At 35.9% G+C, this 24,239-nt stretch overlaps 1 protein-coding gene across 3 annotated transcripts; it reads left to right on the top strand.

The window, feature by feature from the left end:
* Positions 1–264: 264 nt before the first annotated feature.
* PANK3 (pantothenate kinase 3) lies at positions 265–22,714 on the top strand. 3 transcript variants are annotated; one of them, XM_019450250.2, is made up of 7 exons: positions 265–574; positions 7,600–7,952; positions 10,187–10,440; positions 11,960–12,136; positions 12,783–12,906; positions 14,848–14,973; positions 16,164–22,714. In XM_019450250.2, exons 1-7 carry the CDS (start codon positions 547–549, stop codon positions 16,212–16,214), a joined length of 1,113 nt encoding a protein of 370 aa, XP_019305795.1. In that variant the 5' UTR covers positions 265–546; the 3' UTR covers positions 16,215–22,714. The 3 variants fall into 3 exon arrangements, with proteins under 3 accessions (XP_019305795.1, XP_019305796.1, XP_019305794.1); XM_019450251.2 differs by lacking the exon at positions 265–574 and adding an exon at positions 980–1,083; XM_019450249.2 differs by lacking the exon at positions 265–574 and adding an exon at positions 6,936–7,506.
* The last annotated feature ends 1,525 nt before the right edge of the window (positions 22,715–24,239 follow it).

Here is a 24,239-nt window from a genome sequence, read left to right as displayed (position 1 = left end):
TGGCGTGATTAAGGCCCCGCCCCTTCTCTCTGGGACCACGCTGAGGCGACCTCCGGAAGCGGAGGGGCCTCAGAGGAGGGACTGCGATGCAGCCTGGGCTTCGTAGTCCGACTGGAAAGCTGCAGCCAGAGACCGGGGCATCGCGACCCGGAGAACTACCATCCCCAGCAGCCGGCGGAGAGAGGAGGGGCTGGCGTCACGTGGGCGCTCGGCCTGGGCGGGCTATTTCTCAGTGCGGCGGCGGCGGCGGCGGCTCGGGGGACCGGGGCCTTTTGTTTGGAGCGGCTGCGGGGGGGCCCCGGAGCGGCGAGGCCGGAGGCCTTCCCCAGCTCGCTCGGTCCCGGCACACCCTCGAGGGGGTGGGGAGGCCGCCCCCTGGGCCGGGCCTCGCCTTAGGCGCCGCCGCCCCGCCCCAGGCCCGCCCCGCCCGGCCTGAGGGGAGGAACCGGCCGGGCCTTCCCGCGCGGCCGAGACACCTCCGGAGTCGACTCCACTACCCACCGTGCTCCGGACTCGAGGCTGCCTTTGGTTCCTTAGGCAGACGCCATGAAGATCAAGGATGCCAAGAAACCCTGTAAGATGGGGTCTTGGGCCCCCCGGGTTGGGAGAGCACTTTGGGCCCCGTGTAGAAGCGCCTTAGCGGAGCGGCGTTGTTCCCGGCCCGTCGGCCCTCGCAGGCGCCCGGCACGGGATGGGGGGGCGGAAGGACCATTTCAGCATCGGGGTCGAGGCTCCCTCTTCATTCCCCTGTGAGCGCGTGACGAACGCCTGCCGCCTCCTGGCCCTTTCCTCCCACTTCCTTCTCGAGATCTGGAAGGCACTTGGGGGAATTTTTGATTCGGGTTTTGCCAGACCAGACGGGAGCTATCAGTCCGCTCCCCCAGCTGGCTCTGAAGTGAGGTTGAAAATGGGTGTCATTTGCGCAGGGGCATTTACCGCCCCCCCCCTTTTTTTTTTTTTTTCTTTTTTTTACTGATTTCTGAGCTTCCAGCATGTGTCCTTGAAATCCTGGTGTGTTCCTGGGAGTTGTCACTGCTGTTACAATTAAAGCCTTTTTAAAACACGCCTGTAACCTACCAGCGGGTAATTGCTTTGGCTTGTTTTTGTTTAGAATAACAGCTAGATCGTGTTTGCTTGGAAAAAGACATAAAAGGATGAAAATCATAGGTATTCCCGCCGCTCAGGGCTAACCACTATTAATATTTTGGTGAATACTCAGATTTTTCTACGCCAGTATATATGTGCGAACTTTTTAATGAAACATTCTTTCCCATGTTTTAAACGAGCGTATCAACTTTCATTTGCTTCCTTTTATTTTTAGCCTTTTAAAAACCTTTACTCCTGTAAATAGCTTATTTAGTCATTCATTGTGATTTCATACTAAGTACATTCTCCCAGAGCAACTAGGAATGTGGGGATGCATGCTTATTTCTTAGAGTTGTGTTGATAGTTCACAGTTTTTAGTGTCTCAAGTGATAAAACGGAGCACTGACACCTTCCCTTCTGGCCCATCAGGGTTCTTGTTACCTCAAGGGAGAGGCAACTTACTGCAGCACTCTGAAAACTATGGATTGTTATTTAAACGTGAGATAATTCATTCTTAATGTTACTGGTGAGGAAATTGAATTTATTTAGCCCCAGAGTAACTTTTCCAAGGCTATGCCAACCAACTCTGCTAATGAGGCTCAGGGCCCTAAGTGAACTCCTAGTCCAGTGTTCTTTTTTCTGCACCCACAGGGCATAGTTTAGTCTAAATACTTAAACACAAACCTTTCTGACGTGGTGATTTTATCTGCCTGCTGAAGAAAATGTGTATTTTAACGATGATTTCTTGTGATCTTTAAAGAGTACTTACTCAAGGGGTCTATAGAATAGTGATGGGAAGGTTTAAATGACAGTTAATAGAGAACCAGTTTTAATTTTCTTTACATTTGCTGAATTAAACTAACCTTGAACAGATGCAGTAACGTCGAACACTTGGACATGTTCCTTTAACACATACATTTTCCCTGCTTGTCTTAGAAGTTCCATTTGGTAAAATGAGTTGAACTTTGACAAGCTCATATTCTAACTCTTAGGGTATTTTCTTTTTGCCATGATGCTGATGTGATTTGTTAGATTTGGGCACACTTGTAATCAGGTATGAATGCTGCCTCTGTCAAAGGTGCTTCAGCAAAGATAATACGTAAAGGTTTATAAAATAAACTAAGTTGAGAAAGGAGCACCTGTTTTTTAGAAGTTGCTTATTACTGCTTAGGGCACAGTGTTGAAGGAGTCATGCTGAAACACTAGTCAGTTAATCGGATTTAGAAGTCTAAAGTGACATTTCCCGTTTCTTATATGTAAAAGGTGACTTTGCTGCTTCCTCAGTTCTTCACTGGGAAAGTAAAGAACATCTTGTTTTTGTGTGGGGGAAGTATTTCAATTATGAGCTATAAATATATAGAACCAGAAAGTGTCATTTCTGATGTTTCAAACCACTCCGATTAGGGAAAGATGTATTTGTGTTGTTTTTGAGTACTTGTATAGGGTTTTTTTTTTATAATTATAAACTAAGTGAGCACTTCCTATGTGTAAGGCACTTTTTACGTGCTTTGCAGCATTAAACAAGTGGCTTTAGCTTCACACTCTTACATTCACCTAAGGGTTAGAAAACATTGCTTTTAGATACAACACTAATATATTACAGGGTTAGAAACCAAATGCATGTATTTAACCAGAAAGTGAGAAAAAGAATCCGTTTCGTCCTCTGGTTGTATAAGGTTAGCGTTAATTCAACTCCAAGGGAAGGATGAAGTCAAACATGAACCTCATGACAAATTTTTCTAGTGAAAATTTTTCTAGTTTTCTATGAAAACCTGAAAAATGACAATGTTGGCTTGCTTTGCCTTATGTTTTTCACACTGCTTAAGTATTAGATGTTAAAAAGCCAATCACGGGTTCCTCTCTACCTGGACTGACCTGGACTGATATCTTAAGATATATTCAGTCTTTGTTTTGCTTACCTTTGTGACATGAAGCCTGATTAACAAGGGGACAGTAAAAGATAAATTTTAATTTGATGAGATAAAGGTTTTTGAATCTCTGCTTTGCTAACCCAACCTGAAGCTTTTGTCAAGACCAAAGAGAAGTATATGGCATATATGTGTAGTTTGGCCTGTTTGTAAATTGAATCATTGTTTAACAATTATCACTTCCAGTAGATAATAAGGTACAATTTAATATGATAGTTTCTAACATTCCCTTAGATGTACCTAATTTACCAAAGGAAAAAAAAAATCTTACGTGATGCTTTTCTAAGGAATTGTGACACTGAAGGTGTGAAGGTGATTATTTTCTTAGTCTATTTTGAAACACCAGCATTTTTATTTGGAGTGATTATTGGGAAGAGCAAAATGTCTTTTTTATCCAAGAAGTTGAAGCATACTTGGAGTTTACCAGTGCACATGCCCATTTTAGAATTTTGTTTCTTAAAATAATGTCTTGAACATTTTCATCATTTGGTTTCTCTTTCTGCTAAAGAATAATTAAATCCTAATTTGGCATAGGATCCCTTTGGGCTGAAATCTGCATGGGGCCAATAGCAATTAAATGGTTTGATAATGCTTCTCCCCCACCCCTTTACAATGCCTAGCAAGACACCAAACTCACATAACACAACTTATTAGAAATTAACAGTTTGCCCTGTGGCTAGGTATCTCCTGCTGTTTAATCATTTCCAAAGGTGACTGGACATGCAGGTTTCTTCATTCATGATCCACCCTGGTAAGGAAGATAATTCTTGGTAGCACTTTATGCTTATGGTAGTCCTGGATATTTTTGTTACTTGCAGGGAACTAATGGCAGCTCTTTTAGGCTCGGCTGAGAAATAGACTAGGAACTATTATTTTTTTGAAGTCCAAGTAAATCACAGGAGATTCTAGGAAAGTCTGGGGAAGGCAATGCATATTTGCCATCATCAAAGTACGTATTTGTATTTATGGAGTGTGTGCTTTGTTTTTTAAATGTGTGTTTTGGTTCATTTTCTTTTTTTACCTTGGCAGTGGAGAGTTTAATTCTCAAAGAATAAAAAAATATTTAGCTTATATGCAGTAAGTAGGCTGCTCATGCACTGGTGACCTACTTTTAACCTATCCCTTGGCTAAAAGCAACAAAGCTATAGGTATAGATACTTGCCTGACTTTTTAGAAAACTGATGTTTTTATTACCTCATAAGCTATTAGTGGACCTGTGGTTGTACTTAATAACCTTATATTTGCTTCATGCTTTCATTGCAAATAAAGTTTGAGCTCCATGATCCTTTCCCCTCCTATTTTGGTCAGTGAGAAAATGGGGTTTTTTTTTGTTGTTTTTTTTTTTATGTACTGAACAATGTAAAGATCGGTTATTTGACCACTTACTAAATGATAGGGAGTGGGTCATAATTAAGGATTTGTGTTTTCTGTGGTGCACCACGCCTGGCTGGATCAGTTGTTAGAGCATGCAGTTCTTGATCTCTGGGTTGTGAGTTCCAACCCCATGTTAGGTGTAGAGATTACTTAAAAAATAAAATCTTAAAAAAAAAAAAAGAAGAAGAAGAAGAACTTGTGTTTTCTGTGTTCTTATTGCCTTCTCCATACTTTTTGAATGTGGTCCTCCCCACCTGCCCACATAAGGAAATGAATTCCAGAATTCTGCTGAGTTGAAAGCCTCACTAATACCAAAGGTGGCTGTTACCAGTTTTTGTGTTGTTTTTTTTTTTTTTGTCAGTGGCAAGGCTGAGTTCTCTTTCAGTATCTACCTTCCTGATTTTAAGAAGAGAATTACCATAAATGAGATTTACTAAGAAATAGAGGGAACATGTTATGATCTAGATTGCACATGATGATGAGTGAGAAACTCATCATTTACAATCTAGTTACCCTTCCTTTAAGAACAGACATCTCCTAGGCTAGATGTGAGATGAATCTTGAGCTTTTTGCATTCATAATTTTAAAAGCCTACCTCTAGGCAATAACCCTTAAAGAAATTACATAGTTCTTCCAACTTAATCTGAGGTATTTGGAAGAACCTTCTGTTTCTTTAGTGTACAAAAGTGGCTACACAAAGATTTAAAATTGAATGGTAGGTGTGCCTGGAAAGCTCAGTTAGCTAAGCTTCTGACTTTTGACCTCAGCTCATGTCTTGATCTCCCTCGGCTCCGTGCTGGGCTTGAAGCCTACTTAAAAAGATAAAATTGAATGGTAGTACTCTGTTTCATAAGTTTGTCGTTGTTGATGGTTGTTAGGTCATACGTATTTTATATTCTTCAGCAATTAATGTAATTTAAAAGAAATGAGGGATTTGGTATACTGTAATAATAAAACAGCTTTGTTTACAAATGTTTTTTACTTTCTGTGTGGAGTTTTCCTTTTCAGATAGGACAAGTTTGGTTGTTTCATGCAAATAGATCAAGAAAAGCCTTTTAAAAGAAGTGAAAGGTTTTTGTTTTTCTTTATCATTTTAATGATAATTACACCTAAACAGTCATTTTCTGTCTCTGAGAAAGAACTAGTTAACACTTTCTTGCACCCAATCCTGTTTCATTCACAAACAGGATTTCATTCTGTGAGCCTTTCTGTTGCCTGCTCCACAGTTCGGTGTTTTGGAATTGGCCATTGCCCTTTGGGGTCAAAAACCTTAGTGCTAACCACACAGGTTTAGAAAAGTAGAAAGTTTCTTCCTCCCCAGTATTTTTATCTGTAAACTTCAGATATCTTCCTAGGCAGTAAGTAAGGTTCTTTTAAAAATTATGGTTTCATGTAAGAATTAAAAGTTCTTCACATAAGTGTTAATTGGTTTTGTTGTTTTTTTTTTTCTTTCAAGAATGGCAGTGTTCACTTATTTATAAGCCTGGGAGTAGGCAGGGACTTCTGACTAAAAATAAAAATAAAATGAACTTTGAACTTGGTAATGTTTCAGCGTTATAGTTTGCGTGGAAGTAACATTTTTATTTGTATATTTTGACACCTGACAAAGGCATAGAAAGAAAAACTATAAACTTAAACAATTTTTAAAGTATTTTGAACTTTGGAAAATAAAAGTTTTTAGCTCAAAACTCACCTTGTAGAAACTTTTCTATCCCAAAATATACTTTACATATCAGCAATGATTTGCACACCCACCCCCATGAAATCTAGAATCAAGTATCAATCAAATAAATCATTTTGGTTATATAATATCAGAAGCATTCCTATGTTTTATCTAATATACATTGAAAAGTGTCCTAACTGCATATCTGTTCAACAGTTTGGGAAAATTTTGAAGGCATCTCTGATTTATTGGATCAGTAAAGCTACTCTGTATTGTTTTCTTTTAAGACCAACAGTTGCTGTGAATATCTCCTTTGTAGCTGTTAGTATTGCTACTTCCTAGTAGGGATTGAAAAATTGAGAAACTTTAGCCTGTTTCTTTTACTACATCTTAGTTATTTATAAAAACATAGGCATAAAAGCATAATGCCTCTTTGGGGTCTTACTGCCACCCAGATTATGGTCTTATATCATTTTACTATTTTTTTAAAGAAGTTTCTATTTTAAGATTGTCTTTATTATAGACCTGTATCTGCAACTTGGGTTTCCAATACAAAAACAGGCTAGAAAGAAAGAAAAGTGAGCTCTTTCTCCAGGAAAAGAATTACACTTCCTCATATTTAATATTAATTTCAGTAAATGTAAAATTCTGTAATGGAGAAATATATAGAATCCTATCTTGCTGAATTGTATGTTCCTGGTTTCTAATAGTCACACATAACAAAAACACTAATATTTAAGAAACAGAATTTTAGAGGGAACTAGTCGTCTTTGACAACTTCTACATAAAAACCTGTTATATATTTTATTCTGAGGCATTTTGTAATGTATGTATTTAAGTATTAAATTATTTTGAGTATCATCTTGTTTAAGATCCCAGAGAATAGAAACAGACCTTAAAGAAACTTGGATTCAGAGAAGTTAATGGCTCTTCTAAAGTCATATAGTCCAGTTAGTGAAAGAGCACCAAGTCCCAACTTATCTACCCAAATGATAGAACTGGCTGCCCACATATGCCCCAGGTAGACTTATCTTCAATATTATTAACAGCTAATTTTATTAACCAGATGTACCAAAGAAACCTAATGCTTAATGAGAAAGAATAAGATTTCTTTTTAAGGAGGTACTTTTACCTTGGGTTACTTGAAGTAATTATAGGCCAATTTTACTATGTTACAATGTTACTAGAAACATCATCAAGTCCTAGGTGGTGACCTATTTATTAAAACAGAATTGTTCCAAATTTTTCCTGATCCCCTGCGGCATATGATAAGTATTTAATAAATGAAAAGGAATGCCTACCTGACCAGGAATTAAAAGGCCCTGGACCAGCTCTAAGCATCCTATGTTACAGAGTTTTAGAAAATACACAAAGTAATGCTTCAAATGGAAAAAGTTGAGTTGCACATAGAAGATGCATCTTACCCCCAAAATATTACTGACTGCATGATTCAGAGTAAGCGAAATTTGTGGCTAATTAACTAGTTTCTAACTAATTTGTGTTTCTAAAACCAGTGTAGATAAAGTTATTACTTTTTTTAATCCACAGCTTTCCCATGGTTTGGCATGGACATTGGGGGGACTCTAGTAAAGCTCTCCTATTTTGAACCTATTGATATCACAGCAGAGGAAGAACAAGAAGAGGTTGAGAGCTTAAAAAGTATCCGGAAATATTTGACTTCTAATGTAGCATATGGATCCACTGGTATTCGGGATGTACACCTTGAACTGAAGGATTTAACACTTTTTGGCCGAAGAGGGAACTTGCACTTTATCAGATTTCCAACCCATGACCTGCCTACTTTTATCCAAATGGGAAGAGATAAAAACTTCTCAACATTACACACGGTGCTATGTGCTACAGGAGGTGGTGCTTACAAGTTTGAAGAAGATTTCCGCACAGTAGGTATCTGTTACTTAAAGCCAAACATTGATACCCATTCTCTTTAATTTTTAAAACATGAGTCTAGGTTTCCTTCCATCTTACATGTTTCTTAGATTAGTTGCCCCTGCTTGGATACAGAGGAAGTTTATATTCATGACAAGCTTTTCATCTGGGACATGTTTTTGGCGGTGGGGGGTGGGGTGGGAGGGGGCAGAGGGAGACAGTCTCAAGCAGGCTCCACTCTCAATGTAGAGCCCAACATGGGGCTCCATCTCATAACCTTGAGACCATGACCTGAGCCAAAATCAAGAGTAAGACATTTAACCAACTGAGCAACCTAGGCACCCTTCTTTTGGGGCACTTAAACACCTTTATAGACTGAGTAAAAAATCACCCAGATTTGGCCTTATTGTACATAATGTTTGGTAAAACCTGCTAGGTTTAGGGACTGTTACAAAGCTACAATAAGAAGAAATTTCAGTGAATTAGGTAGTGTACAAAGCCAGATATAAGTGGGGTTTGAATTATTTTCACTATTATTGTCCTGTGTTTGCATTGCTCTTTGTTATTACTCATATAGCCCTCTCTCCTAGGGCCATCCCCCTCCCCCAAAGAAAAACAGCTGAAGCCAGTGTCTTTTGACTAGTAGACATCTGAATGAAAGTCCCTATTACCTCCTTTTCCTGATTTTATCTGTCAACATTACCATGGTCTTGTCTCAAAGAGTGCCATTTGGAAATGGCAAATGTAAGCATTGATTTATGTGCTAGTGGGGGTTTGCCAAGCTTCTAGTTCTTTCCATTAGAGTAAAGATTAGAAAGTTGGCATTTGGGGCTACTGAAATTTGTTTTCTGTGAAAATATGCAAGTGGACCGTTTAATTTCTTAAATTTATATAGGGAAAATCTTAATAGAACATAAGTGATCACTTACATGGCTCATATTACATAAGCCCCTTAAACTTTGGGATAGTTTAAAAATCTAAATTTTTTTTAATTTTATTTTGATAATACTGATTTGTTTTCAATTTATTGAATAATTTGAACATAAATTTCATGAATTTGAGACCAGTTTGCTTGGACATGAGATATTTGATGTTTAGTATTCTTACCAAAAGCAGTGTCCTTGATGCCAGCTTTCATTTCACCTGGCCACTATCAATATTTTCTAGTGATGAAGTTCTGTAATAACTTTCCTGTTGATGCTCCATCATTTATTAAGCTAATAATTGAGCATGTAGTATATGTCAGGTATTATGCTAGACACAGCTCAGCTGGAAATAAGACACAGTCTTAGCCCCGAAAGAATGTAGTAGTCTAGACCACACAAATGATTTAAAAGTAAAAGTACCGTGTCTGATAATTAATGCTATTGCTGTGAAAAACAGTGCCACGGGAACACCAGAGTAGTGTGGTACCTAACAAGTTCTGGAGAACGAAAGCTTCCCAGAGGAAGTGATCTCTAAGCTGAGATTTTATTACAAATACTTTATAACATTCTTTACTAACCTGAAATGAGTTTAATAATTTCAAACTAGTACTCAAAGTATAATATAGAGACAGGAAATGAAGTTATTTATATATTGGTAGATTTCTCTAGTAGGATCACATAAAAGGGGCATAATGAAATAGTTAGATGCTGGCACTTAGATATAAATTCACCGTGAATTCTAAAGCCACAAATGGTAACAGATTGATATGGAAGTCCAGTATTCCCTCAGTTTATATAATGGTTGCATTCCTAGCAAATTTAGTGTATATATATTAAAACCATATAAAGAATACTTTATGTTTACACAGGCATGGATAATTATAAACAAATTTTCCTACTGCTACCTACAAAAATGTCTGTCAGAACAGTGAAAGATAGAGCAGGAATGGGATATTTCTTTGTTTTGCACAACTGCCCCACTCACTGGAGTTGTGCCCCACTCATTTGCACAACTGCCCCACTCATCTGACATCACAAGTCCCTGCCCATTAAATGTTAGTTTGGTTCTTTTCTCCTCTCTTTGTGAAAACTGAAATAATCCCCACAAATACCTCCAGAGGTAATACCACCATCACCAAGAATCATAGGACTAAGAGATATTGACACAAAACAAGTGGAAATGTATAGATGATTTTGAAGTTTTATAAAGTATGTGAAAATTATACAGTGCATTTGAGTCATATATTTTTAATACTGTCCCTTGTTCACTTTGTACAACTTTTTTGGTGTTTTTGTGTGGTTTTTGTTTTTGTTTTTTACAGATTGGAAACCTCCACCTGCACAAACTGGATGAACTTGACTGCCTTGTAAAGGGCTTGCTGTATATAGATTCTGTCAGTTTCAATGGACAAGCAGAGTGCTATTATTTTGCTAATGCCTCAGAACCTGAGCGATGCCAAAAGATGCCTTTTAACTTGGATGATCCCTATCCACTGCTGATAGTGAACATTGGTTCAGGAGTCAGTATTTTAGCAGTCCATTCCAAAGACAACTATAAACGAGTAACCGGGACAAGGTAGTAACCTTTTTGTTCTTATTGCAGCATTCATGTTGTTTTATACACAGAAGTTGTGAACTCATATTAATGCCAGCCTTTAACATGTATTTATGAAAAAAAAGGTAGATGTGTAAGTAGAAGTTAAAGTGTTAACAGATAATTTTGTTTCATAAGGTATGTGTGTAAAGACTCAAACTGAAATCATTATTTATATTTGCTTAGCAACAGTTGGCACTAAACTTCCACAATTGTAAGAGGGAATTTTTATCTGGAATGATTCCAGTGACTTTTTTATTTTCCAAAGCATTCTTCTCTCCTTTCACTATTTTATAGATATATTTAAGCCTAATGCTTGACACTGGTTAGCTTGCATGCTGATTGGATTAGATTCATATTTAAGTGTTGTGTTAGACAACATTATGATAATTCTTATAGGATGAATTGAACATAAGCTCTTTATGGAATAACATTAATGTTCCAAATATCCCATAGTGTTTTCTATAATGCCTGAAGTATTGTGAAATGAAATTTTTAAATTGTCCTTATGATTCTGATATATACTTGAGGAAGAAAGATTTTGGGGGTTATGAAAAATACTCATTTCCATTTTAAAGTAGTGCTCTTACTAAAGTGATACTTAATATTTTTGTTCATTTTAACTAAACTGCCCCCCTCATGGAGCTCAGACTCACAACTCTGAGGGTCACATGTTCTACTGACTGAGCCAGCCAGGCGCCCCTAAGTGATCCTTAAATTAGTATTTTATCTCTATGGTAGCTAAAAATCTACCTGTATTGTGATGCTCTATGCCAGAGAATTACAGGGAAGTATTACCTACTGCAGTCAATTCTAAAAGAAATTAAGTCTGGTTAACTAAATTCCAGCAGTGACCAGGAATAGAGTCTGTTAGAAATTGAGGTGAAACTGAGGAACAAAGGTTTTGATTTTAGGGGTTAGAGAGACATTTCATTTTATCAGCATATCCAAAAGAATAACAGAACCAAGTAAATTTCTGGCATTAACATATTGACCAGACTGACAAAAATTTTCTCACCATATTCATTTCTGGGTCACGTTAAATGCTTATGTATCACAGTGAATTGATTTCAGCCTTGTCAGACCAAGTAAATAGATCTTTCACTAAATCATTTCCTGGAAACCATTTAGAGTTACAAATTTTCTCCTTTTAATTCATATAGCAATTTTTAACATTTAAACTGCTTTTTCACACACATAAAAGCATTTATTTTTTGGCAATTACAAAGTGTAAGGAATTGGTAAAGATGATAGAAGATATAAAATATCTCTTCCATTCATGATGCTTCCACCAAGTGATTATCTTTCCCTGTGGTTTATTTCATCTGACAAATTAGGTTTGGTAGGCATTTTTCTTACCTTCATTATGTTGATATTTCAGCACTTGGCATTACCAATATGTTCTTTCTTCGTGTTTGTTGAATATATGAATACTCTTATTTTTACTCTGGAAGAAGAATACAGTGTATAAATGTAACTTACCCAGTTTTATTTTCTTTAGCCTTGGTGGAGGTACCTTTCTGGGTTTATGCTGTCTGTTGACTGGCTGTGAAAGTTTTGAAGAGGCTCTTGAAATGGCATCCAAAGGTGACAGCACCCAAGCCGACAAGCTGGTCCGTGATATTTATGGAGGAGATTATGAAAGATTTCGTCTGCCAGGTTGGGCGGTAGCATCTAGGTAACTTTAATATTTATGTTGTAATGAAAGTTGCTTATTTAGTTTTTAGAAAGCAATATATATTAGGAAGTTGTAAGGAGGCTTACTTACTCTTAACCCAGTTTAGGTTCCAAGTTTTGAACATTCATGTAGTTTAAAAATTAGATACACATTAAGAAGTCTCCCAGGTATATACCCTATAGGAAACCATTTTTATTCTTGTGCATCCTTTCAGTTTTTCTTGATGCAAATGTAAATACATATCCTTATCCTCCCCTTATTTAGAAGGTAACTTTCAAAAGGTAATATTTGTATACTACTATACAGCATACTGTATATACTCTTCAGTAGGCAAGATATCCTAGTCTATCTGCTGGCCTCCCACCCTACCTTCATTTCTCTCTCTTTCTCACCTTTTCTCCCCCTTCCCTTTTCCTCTCCCTCTCCCCCCCCCTTATTAACAGCTTCTTGGTATTTTATTGTGTGGGTTTATCAAAGTTTGTTGGATGTTTTGGTGGTTTCCAGTATTTTGCTGTGTATAGTTCATGGGTCAGTCAGTAACCTTGTTAACATGCATTATTTTGTACATACCACATTTATCTGTAAGATAAATTCCCAAAAATGTTGATTATCAGCAGAACTGATTTTGTCTTTCATTTCTTTGCAGTTTTGGGAATATGATTTATAAGGAGAAGCGAGAATCTGTTAGTAAAGAAGATCTAGCAAGAGCAACTTTAGTTACTATCACCAATAACATTGGGTCTGTGGCACGAATGTGTGCTGTTAATGAGGTAAAAAAATTAACTGTATGGAAAATGTGGATTGAAATTTTATTTATGTACAGCAGGGCTTCTTTATGTTCCTTAAGGAGGTCTCTAGGATTGAGGTTACTCATCTCTGTTAAATCCCAAGGCTCATTAACTAAATATCATGTGTACCCACTTATTGTTATTTGTAAAGAAAATAGCAGATAATTCAAATTGGAAGGAGGACAAATAGATATTTATATTTCAAATTTGTCTAGAAGCTTTTCCACAAATATACCACCTAAATCTCTTGAAGATAGAAAATTCTTTTTTCAAACATAGGACATTTTTGAGGTAACTACTGAAAGAGGGTTTGGTTTTGTTTTTTGGGTTTTTTTGGTTGGTTTTTTTTTTGCTGTTAATGTTGCATTTGATTAGCAATGTGCTTGGAAGTTTTCTTATTGCCTTTGGCTTCTTTACAGTGCTGCCTTGTTGCATATGGATCAAGCAGCATTGTACAGGGCTATGAAGGCATTGAGACTTGTTCTTCACATGCAATTTGAATGATACGTACTTATGAAAAGCATAGATTTACCTCGTAGATTTGCCTCACTATTGGGTTATTTTTATATGAAGGAGAGTAAATACACAGTTCTGCCTTCATGTAATAGATGTATTTGCCCATTTAATTTTTGTAAATAATCAAATACTTTAAATGAATTGGAAATTTTGCTTTCTGAGGGAATCCTTCATTTGTTCATTCATTTATTCATTGTGGAGTACCTTGTACCAGGTATTTTTCTAGGCACTAGGGATATATTAGTGAAAAAAACAAAGACCCCTGACTTTGTGGAGCTTCCATCTATTCTAGTGATAGAGTAAATTTTTTAGTATATGTTAGGTAATAAATGCTACTTTTTACAAAAAGAAAACCAAACAAGATAAAGAGAATGGCAGAAGACAGATTGCTGCGTAGTTTGCTTGTTAAAGGAAGGCTTTATTGAAAATGTGACCCTTGGATAAATATTTAGAGGAGGTAAGATAATCATGCATATTATTCTGTGTTAAAATCCAGAGTTCTAAGTGTCTCAATAACAGTTTAGTAAGTTGGTGGAAAGAGCCACTAACAGGTGTTTTAACCCAGGTTTGGGGAATATTTCACTTTTGGGGGCAGACAATATTCTGGGACCTTTTTTCTTAGCCCTGTAGATCTATCTAGATTTTCACTGGCCACTTAATAGTAATTAAGGCCATAGCTTACACTATCCAAACTCAGTGTGCAAAAATGTATACTCAGAAGTCAATATATTGTGAGAATAGAAAAGCATTTTGGAGATTGAAACACTAGTTCCTCCATCTAAGATTTCCTTCAAGGTATCTAGGGAACTAAATTAGTGAGTTGCATCTTAGCAGAGAGTAACTTGATGGGTTAGGCAGGGCCGGAGATGCTGGAAGCCTCAAGTTTACAGTGTTTTAATTCTAAACACATTTAAAATACTCTTCCTTGGTTTCTCTCCTTTAATCTCAATAATATTTCTCCAAATTACTTTCTTAATAGGTTATTTATTGGCCATTTTCAAAAACAAGTCTCATCTAAAATCATTTACTAGGTCTTTCGAGAACTTTTCTTTTTTAAAATAGATTGTATTTTTTAGACAAGTTTTAAGTTCACAACAAAATTGAGTGGAAAATACAGAGTTCCCACATATACTCTTGAACTCCACTATCACCCAAAGCCCATAGTTTACATTTTGGCTTACTCTTGGTATATATTCTATGGATTGTGACAAATGTGTAGTGATATATCCTGAACTAAATTTTATATATTCAGGATTATGGAGGTATATGTACCAGGAATGTAATAGACACTAAAAAAAGGTAGTGGCTAATTATATTTTTAAGTGGAGATTTTCTAAACCCTACTGTATTATAAAATGTACTTGATAGCTCTTATTTCAGGTCATTTTATTTGTTCTTTTCTTTTAGAAAATAAACAGAGTTGTCTTTGTCGGAAACTTTTTACGTGTCAATACTCTCTCAATGAAACTTTTGGCATATGCACTGGATTATTGGTCAAAAGGTCAACTGAAAGCATTGTTTCTAGAACATGAGGTATGATAGGAAAATTATGTTTTGTGAATTTTAATAGTATGCTTTTTTATATGCAAGTTTTATATTGCTTCTTGCTGTGTACTTAGAAGTATAAAACTGCAATTTACTAAATACTATATTGAGTCCCACACTTCAGTTTGAATTGGGGAGATAGGGGTTACTATAACCCCCATAAAGGTTACATGGCCCATTAATGCAGGCGCCCCATTAAGAGGGAGTTTCCCACTTCGTCTGACCAAGAGAGAGCAGTATTAGATCTTATTAACTCCTTAAATATTGGGATTGCTTGTGTACTTAGTGGATTTGTTTTGTTAAATTGTTTTTTGTTTTTTTTTCCTCCCTTGAAATAATATTAAATGTGAACAACACAAAAATATATAATTTAGCAGTGAAAATTTTTAAAATTCTTAATCCTCCCATCACAACCTCACTTCCACCTCCAGAGGTGACCACTGTTAAAATTTTGGAGTTTATTCAAGATTTTTTTCCTATTCTTTCACTACATCCATTTATTCTGATCTGAAAATATCAGTTCATGTAATATTTTGGGTTAAGTAAATTAACCTTGAATTATTTTGTTTCTGGTCAAGTGGACATATTAATAATTTTAATAACACATATTCAGAGTTTTCCCTTATAAGTGTCTGTTTCATTGTCCCTACTCTCACCCTGTAGTTGAGAATGGTGTCCTGCTGTGCAGGCTCCGCATGGCATGCTGTATGCTGTATGCTGTGAGGATGACACATGAACAAAAGGAATTGTGTTTGAGGAAAAGGGGCAAGAGGGGTACAGAGTTGCAGCGATAACCTTAGAAGCTTTTTAATGTCTAAGAGCAATACTTTAAAAATAGGTATTTCAGGGGTACCTGGGTGGCTCAGTTGGTTAAGCATCTGCCTCTTGATTATGGCTCAGATCATGATCTCACCGTCATGAGATCAAGCCCCAGTTGGGGGCATGGAGCCTGCTTAAAATTCTCTGTCTCTGTTCTTTCCCCGTGCGCGCTCGCTCTCGCTCTCTCTCTCTCAAAAGCACGTATTTCATATTTTCAGATATTAACTGATAACACAGATTGGTAGATTTCCAAATAGATGTTCTTAAATAGATTATAATAAATATCTGTTCCTAATAATGAATATTGTATGCTAATTTAAAAGCTAGACTGCATTAATAATTGTTTTTAAATTATACAGGGATACTTTGGAGCAGTTGGTGCACTTCTTGGGCTGCCAAATTTCAGCTAAAAAGCATCCGGTTTCTCTCTGCTAATAAATGTCATCCAAGAGGAACTGAAAACCAGAGGCATCATTACTGGGAACCAAAGGATAACAGAGTAGCACTACTGCTGTTGATTTTTAAATGTCAGAATGGTAAGCTGCTGAAAGTTGCCATATTAAAAGAGAGCTTGGTAACATGTGAAGTATTTCTAATTGAAATGCTTTCCCTTCTGTATATAACCAGTGTTAAATCCTTAAATGCAATACAGCCTCTGATTCTTGAGCTTCCTCTGAGAAGATTTTCTATTTATTTTATGTAGCCAACATTGCAGTACTGTATGCTCAAACACAAATCTTAAAGTCTCAGAAATGTTTAGCTCCTGAAAATAATTGAATCTGAATAAGTGTGTTCTATGTGTTTTGGTTACTAGTAAGTGGACAGTAACATACTCTGTATCAAACTTATTGAAATGGCTATCAAAGATGATCATTTTTATGTGATTTTAGAAATGTTAAGGCAATATTAATTTTTCATTATTGTAGTTTTGTCAGCATTTCCCCCGGCCAAAAAAGCACGTTTATGTGATCTTTTCCCAGACATACAAGCTTTTTCAAATGGTATAATTTAATTAAAATACTATTGTTAAATATTAGCCTGAATTTTAAAATGAATCCTAGAAAATTATTTAAAAATGTTTCATATTTTTTAATTGGAGGCTCAATTACTTATTTGAAAGTCCATTTAATGAAGTCCCAGGACTCTTCTAGTAGAATATGTTTTGCGTGCATTGATAAAGTCTGTGATCTTTCTGTACCACATTTATCTTGGGCCCAAACTGAGTCATTTCTGTTTAATTAGGTCTGACCATCAAAACTACAGACTTTAATCTATTATGAACAGCAACCAAATCATATTTATTCTAAACAGATGTGATGGAAATCTGAAATATGAATGGTTTTGAAGCTGTAGGAGTCTGAGGCAGTATTACAGAATTCTAAAAAGATCAGTGTTTTACCATTTTGGTAATAGAGGCATTATAGTTTCAAAATTTGTAAGTCCTTTTGCCTTGGAATTTGTTCTCTTTGTTGAAGTCATTTTTTATAATGTTACAAATCTTTTCAGATTTTTACTTTGGCAGCAACATTTTGGAGGTCCTGTAGTTCAGCAAATATTCAAGACCATTACTTAATGGTTTACAAAGTAGACTTGGAGAAAATATTCACCTCCTTAAATTACCAGTAAATCTGGATGTACTTGGAAGAGTTTAAAAATTGTGTATATTACAGGAAGAAAGAAGTATTAGTATGTTTTTATAGAACATAATTTTGCTCCATAAAGAACAATTTGCAGTAGAGGTGCTGGACATTTCTCCTTATAGTTTTCAAATTTTGTGCTCAAATATTTAAAATTCAGTTTTATTTATCTAAAGAGATGAACATATGAACAATAGGAGTGAATACTTAGAGGAAAAAGCATGCAAGGTAATGTTTTGGATTTAGAATATTTGGAACTTGGCATTCATGTTCGGTCAGTAAGCCACTCTGAAACCCGACAGTGACTAAACATCTGTGACTTTACTGTTTCCGTTGTTGTGGTTAGATCTTTCTGTCACTACAAAAAGCTACATGTTCAGTTTATTTTAAAATTTTGTGATTTGGACATTTGTACAAAAAGTTTTTATTTTTAAATGATAATTTCACGTTGTATCTTGTGGCAAACTACCTTACCAGCTGTAGATTTAGGACTGTGTTTAAGAAAGAAATGGAGGGGCGCCTTGCTGGCTTAGTCGATTGAGTGTCTGACTCTTGGTTTCAGCTCAGGTCATGTTCTCACAGTTTGTGATTTTGAACCCTGTGTCAGGCTATGCACTGCTAGCATAGAGCCTGCTTGGGATTTTCTCTCTGCCTCTCCACCACTCACATTCTCTCTCTCTCTCTCTCTCGAAATAAATAAAAACTTAAAAAAGAAAGAAAAGAAAATGGAATGGTCAGGGTCCATGTAAGTTAATTTGATCAATGTTCTGGTTAATCTGAGAATGTGGTTCATACTTTGTGTCCTTTGAAACTGAAATTTCCTATTAAAATGCATATAAAGTGAACAACCATTTCAGCACTGTTGCTCTTGGCCATTCTCATGTACAGTCAAGAATTACTTGAGTAATAAGAATGAACACAGAGTTGTGATCAAGACTGCCAAGATTATGTTTTTTTAAACATAATCTCATGAAATTCTTTGTAAGCATACAGTGGTAAATAGGTTTGGTTCTAAGCCCAAACAGCATAATGCCTCAGAGCTCTATTTCTACTAGGCTATACTGTTTAAGAACATAAAGTGTGAGCAGTATGTAATTTTATATTTTCTAGCAGGCATATTTAAAAAGTAAAAAGAAACCGGTGAAAATCATTTTGATTATATATTTCTTCTTGACCCAGTATATCTGGTATGTTACTATTTCAACGTATAATCAATATAAAATGTTATTTAGGAGATACTGTACCTTTTCTTTTTTTTTTTTTTTTTTACTTTGCCTTCAAAACCAGTGTGTATTTACACTTAATAGCACATGTCAGTTTAGGCTAACCACATTCCAGGTTCTCAGTAGCCACATTTGAGTAGTAGCTACTGTACTAGACAGTTCAGTTCCAGAACCAGCTCTTAAAAATGACCACTATCAAGTATCCATGAAAATTTTATGGATAAGGGCTTTTAAAAGAATACTTGAGAAGGGGATATGGGAAATGTTATTTTTTATGGGAAAAATATGGAACTTTTTAAAAAAATACAGATTAAGAAGTACCTTGTTTGGGCTAGTTTATTTTACAAAGACAAGCTGTATTTCTGACTGTTCCAAAAAATAGCTTACATTGGATCCTGCCATTTCATCATACTGTGTATCATTTTTCCAGTGATACACTGGATAAAGTTGCTCAAGACCCATCCTGACTGGTCTCAACAGTCTCCAAAATGTCTATTTCCTTCACTGAAGCAAATTTGAGGATTCCAGTGACTTAAATCCCCTTCCCACCCCCAACCTCATCTACTTGAATTTAGAGAAGACAATTTTAAAGGACAAAAAAGAGACCCTTTTAATTTTTCATTGAGTTGTATATACATGAGAGAATTTTCTTTATAACTTTTGGATTTAATTTTCATTCTTAAAAACTGATAATATTTTCAGATGCAAAGAGCACTATCAGTTTGTTTGGGGGCTTGGTAAAGAACACAAGGTCTAGAACTTTCCACCACCAACCCCCTTCTCCCCCCAAAAAAGATTGCCTTTTAACTAGAGACTCTTAGAACTAATGGCCTTCAGTTCTATAACCAGTTTCTCCATAGAACTAGTATTAGACTTGCTTGACTCTCAACAGGGGTATTTATTCCTTGTTCGGCTGCTCTAATTTAAATAGGTGGGCTCTTAGTTTAAATAAATGGCCATTGCCAATAACATACACGGCAATTGATAGTCTTTCAAAAGGTTCAGATTCCTTTGCCAAATATTAGACTCTGTAAAATTCCTGAGTTTTTACTTTTACATGCAAATGTGATTACTGTATTCTAAGTACCAGTTCCTGAAAGTCCGTTTCTATAAGAAAAATGATGCAGCTGAAGGGAAAGGTTTTCCTCTATGTCCTATGGGACTCTTACCTTTGAGAGCAGCCTTGCCTTGATTTCTAAGGTTGCATTCTTGGGTGGAAAGCTTATTAGCAAAGTAATAGTTCCCAGATATCCTTTATAACCACTTTGCTTGTTATATGCAAAAATTTTATATTTTGTTTGGTGTATCTTTTTTTTTTTCTGTTGAGCACTTTATGCTTTTTAGTCTATTGCATTTGAGAATGTAGTTTAGAAATCCTTTCTTATTTAAAGCCATGTAAAAACTGTTAAAGGATAATCACCAGAAAAAATGAGTGTGCATTATTTTGCATTTAACTTACTGGTTTGTGGTATGTATAAACAAAATATTAGAAATATATTGCCTTTTTGTAATACTCTTTGACCTTATTTAAGATGATTTGCCAAGAAATATCATTGATGTCCTGTTTTCCTAGTAAGTTTATTTTAGTGTGTTTTATTCTAATACTGAAGGAATTCAGCCAACTTTGTTTATATTGTCAGATAACCTCAGAAAATAATGTGCTTTATCTGTATTACTGCCTATTTTCAATATCTGAGACAGTAGTTGTCTTATATTTTCTACTGAGCCTAGTAATAATCAGCAAAGACCAAAAGAAGTAATTTTTTTCTTCCTTTAAGGTATTTTTAATAGCCTGATAAAAATAATGGTGGCTTGAAAAGTAAATTACCCCAGCTTTTTGACCATATCTAAGTTCTGAGTAATTTCCACTTCTAAAAAGTTCAGATGTCTTCTAAAAGCAGTCTCTATTGCTTGTGTTATCTCTTGTGTATTCAGTGGATGTGGGGATCACTATTTGGTATTACATTGGAAATAGTGCCAGCCACTCTTCTAAATTCTTTGAATATTATTTTCTTTCATTGTAAAATGAGGAAATTGATTTGTTACAATGGGAAAGGACACTGTTATCATCAAGATCCTGAAAGACAGTTGGTTGCTCCATTCATGGCAGCATTTGGAGACTAAACTCATTATGTTTAGATATTTGGTGTCAATGTTTTGGAGTTAATTTGATTTGTATATGTTGATAGGTACTAGATTCTGGATTCTCACCAAACCAATAGAATGATATTAGGTTTCTCTCATAATGTTATGTTATTGCCTGTAATGGCCAAGTAGATCTATCTTAAAGTAATATAAGAGGTTTTATATCTGTATATTAAAACTGTGTATGTGTGTGCTTTAATCTGTGGAAGTATCAGAAATTTTTATTGAGTTAACTCTAAAATTATGTGGACATTATTAGAACTTTTCCGTTGTACAAAAAGAAACATCCCACTAAATTCATGTATGTATGAATATTAGATATATTTGAGATTCTTCAGTGGCCATTGTCTTCAAGTTCTTTCTTTCTGGTCATTGTGAGTGGGAACAGATGTGAGATTAACCCCTCCAAGAATTACTTACTGCTTTTGTCAAACACAGTTTGTAGCAAAATGTATAAAACAGTTTTAATTACCTCCAGGTGAGTTGAAATGTCATGTATTCTAGTCATCTACATCCAATATGATGAAGGCCTAAAACACTTTTATCCTTAGAATTATCTGAGGATAATCAAATTGTACATGTGTGTGATAAAATAATGTAGCAGTGAGTTGATCTGGGACTTCAAGTACATGAGTTCGTGCTGAATGATGTGTTTGAGGGGAATTTCCCCCCCCCTTAAAAAAAATCTAGAAATCTTTACATTCTGGCTTTTTGTATAGTGAAGAGAATATTTTTCTTTTGTATTGTTAGTCATTTTGCTGCAGCAGCCACTAATTCTGTGTTTAAAAGAACTAAGGTGGAATGTATTTTTCAAAGGAGTGAAAGAAGTTAAAATTCAAGGTTTTGAATTATATAAAATATGCAACTAAATTTCAATTCTGAGATATTGCTGGTTTTGTTTTTGGGGTTTTTTTTTGTTTTTTTGTTTTTTTGTTTTTTTTTGCTATTTCTTAACATCTTTCATTCGTTGCAGTACTTACAGTTTCAATAGCTTTCAAAGAACATTTCAACTTTTACATAATTTGTAAAGCATATATAAGTAATGCAAATAGTTTGAGATAATTTTGGCTTTACATTGTATCTCTGAATCATGGACATCATACCTGTCACAGTCAGTAGTGATTACAGATAACCAAGCCATTTTGAAATTTACCACTTTTTTCCTGAGGGGCCCTTTTTAGTTTACAACATTTAGAAGCAAAGGGTAACTTTATACATCTAACATCAATATCTTAGTCTCTTGATCCCAAATATAATTAATGGAATTAGGATATAAGTCATATTAAGACAGTTTTATCATGTCTTTATTTGAGCTTTTTATTTGAACTACATTGAGAGTTCAGCTTTTTAAATAAGTTGAATGGCACTTGTCTTACTTCTGCCCAGTGATTGACCAAATCCTATCTAGATGTTTGTATGTTTGAATTTTACTTACACAAGCCATTTCAGTTTAAGTTGCCTTATTCTGTCACATCGTTCTTGTCAGGTCTGAGCTTTGTCATGTTGGAATTCTTCTAACAATGAATCTGTGATGTAAAAATGTATGATGTGCTACAAATTTTATTCATAATAAACTAAGTTATAGCCTATTGTAACCTATAAAACATTGCTTGTAAATCGTCTAATTTATTTTTTCATTTATGTACATTTTCTTATGTAAATTTTAAAATATTTGTTGTGGCCTGTTCTATAAACATTCTTGTACTCTTCTCCTTAATCCTTATTTGCATGAAGGAAGCTTAGGTTTTGCTTGTTTATATTGGCTGGCAATTAGGCCAACTTCAGTACTTTCTGCCTTCTTTTCTGTAGTTTAACTTTTTCTAGTTTTCTTCATATTCTAAATAAATGTTAAAATCATACTTTTTATTTCCTACTTTCCAAATAAATTCTCTAAGTTGTTTCCTATGTGTATGTTTTTATTATTTCATTTTATATATTGTACTCCCACGTTTTCACTGATTAAAGTTGTAGCTGCAATTACCTATAGTAGAATGTAAACTCTGAGAACAAAGACTTGGCAAAGTCTTACCTTTATCCTGAGTAGTTGGCACAGAGAAGGCGTTCAATAAACAATTGTACAGAAAGTGTCTTATCTGTCATGTAAGAAGTAATTGTTAGTTTTTCCCCACCTTCTTCCCATCATTAGAAAGTACAGTTAGTTATTCACAGATGAGAGTCTTAATGACACTGGGTAAAAAATTAAAGATTTCATCTAAGAGTAAACTTCAAATTAGAGGTGCCCTGGTATCTCTCACACACCAGTAGCCAGTGACCAGTCAAGTTTGGGCGCTCACGGACTGCCGAATCAAACCTAGGATTTTACAGGGAATTACAAAGCTCAGAAAAGTCAACTGTACTGTGCCAGGTCACACAGCTGATTATTAGCAGAACCGAAACTAAACTAGTTTTTCTCAGCCCATTCCACTGTTGTTGTTTTAACCCTCTTCCTGTTGGGCAGGTAGCATATAGGAACAGAATGTTATTCAAATAAATTTAAAAATAATTAGGTGATAACATCCAAGTAAGATAGAACAATCAAAATAGAAAAATTAGAACAACTATAAGTACACAAGAAAAATCAGAAAAGGTAAATATCTTCATAAACACAATAAAATTAAGTATACTAAATTTGCCAATTGAAGAAGTAATTTGGGTTTAAAGGGAGAAACATCCATAAGCTTTTTATAAAATAGAATGTTGACTAAAGTGTGAGAGAGGTCAAGACACCATTTTACAAAAAAACCCATTCCCAATGCAGCAACACAATAGGGAAGGATCTCACCACAGATACTTCTAGACGTGAAGGATTTGTGCACCCTATCAGGTACTCCAGCCCCTGGGATCTGTACCAGAGAGACAAGCTCCCATAACATCTGGCTTAAAAAGCAAAAGAGCTGATGTCTAGGGATCCCAAAGTGCTATAGGAAATAGATTCCTCTCTTGCGGGGGGTGGGGGGGGGGTTCATACACAGTCTCACTAAACACAAGACGGCCAAAAGCCAAAAAAGTTGGGGAAGTGCCTGGCAGCAACCCATAAATGAATACCATAGGTTCAGGGGTCCTTCCTCAGGAGTGAGGGGTTCAAGCCCCAAATTGGGGATCCGCTGCTCTGGAGATCTACACTGGGAAGACCTGATTTTGAAAATTGGCAGGGCTTAGCTCCAGGGGCTTTGAAAATCAGTTGGGTTTAACTACAGGAGAGCCCAGGGCTATATAAGGTTACCAAAATCCTGCTTTTAAAGGTCCCATACACAATCTCATTCACTCTGAGGCATAGAACAGAGACAGCAGTTTGAAAAGCACCTGGGCCATGAGTGTAGGAGAGCTATTGACTAATTTTAAGGTATATGCCAGAGGGGCAGGGATTTGTAAGAACTCTGGGAATAGAAGTGCTGTTGGGCACCATTTTTCTTGACCTTTTTCAGTCCAG

The sequence above is a fragment of the Panthera pardus genome, unplaced genomic scaffold (assembly GCF_024362965.1).
Source record: "Panthera pardus isolate Hobbes unplaced genomic scaffold, ASM2436296v1 HiC_scaffold_2, whole genome shotgun sequence".
NCBI lineage: Eukaryota > Metazoa > Chordata > Mammalia > Carnivora > Felidae > Panthera > Panthera pardus.
The sequence above is the reverse complement of the archived record's forward strand: the minus strand, read 5'-3'. Positions and strand labels throughout refer to the sequence as shown.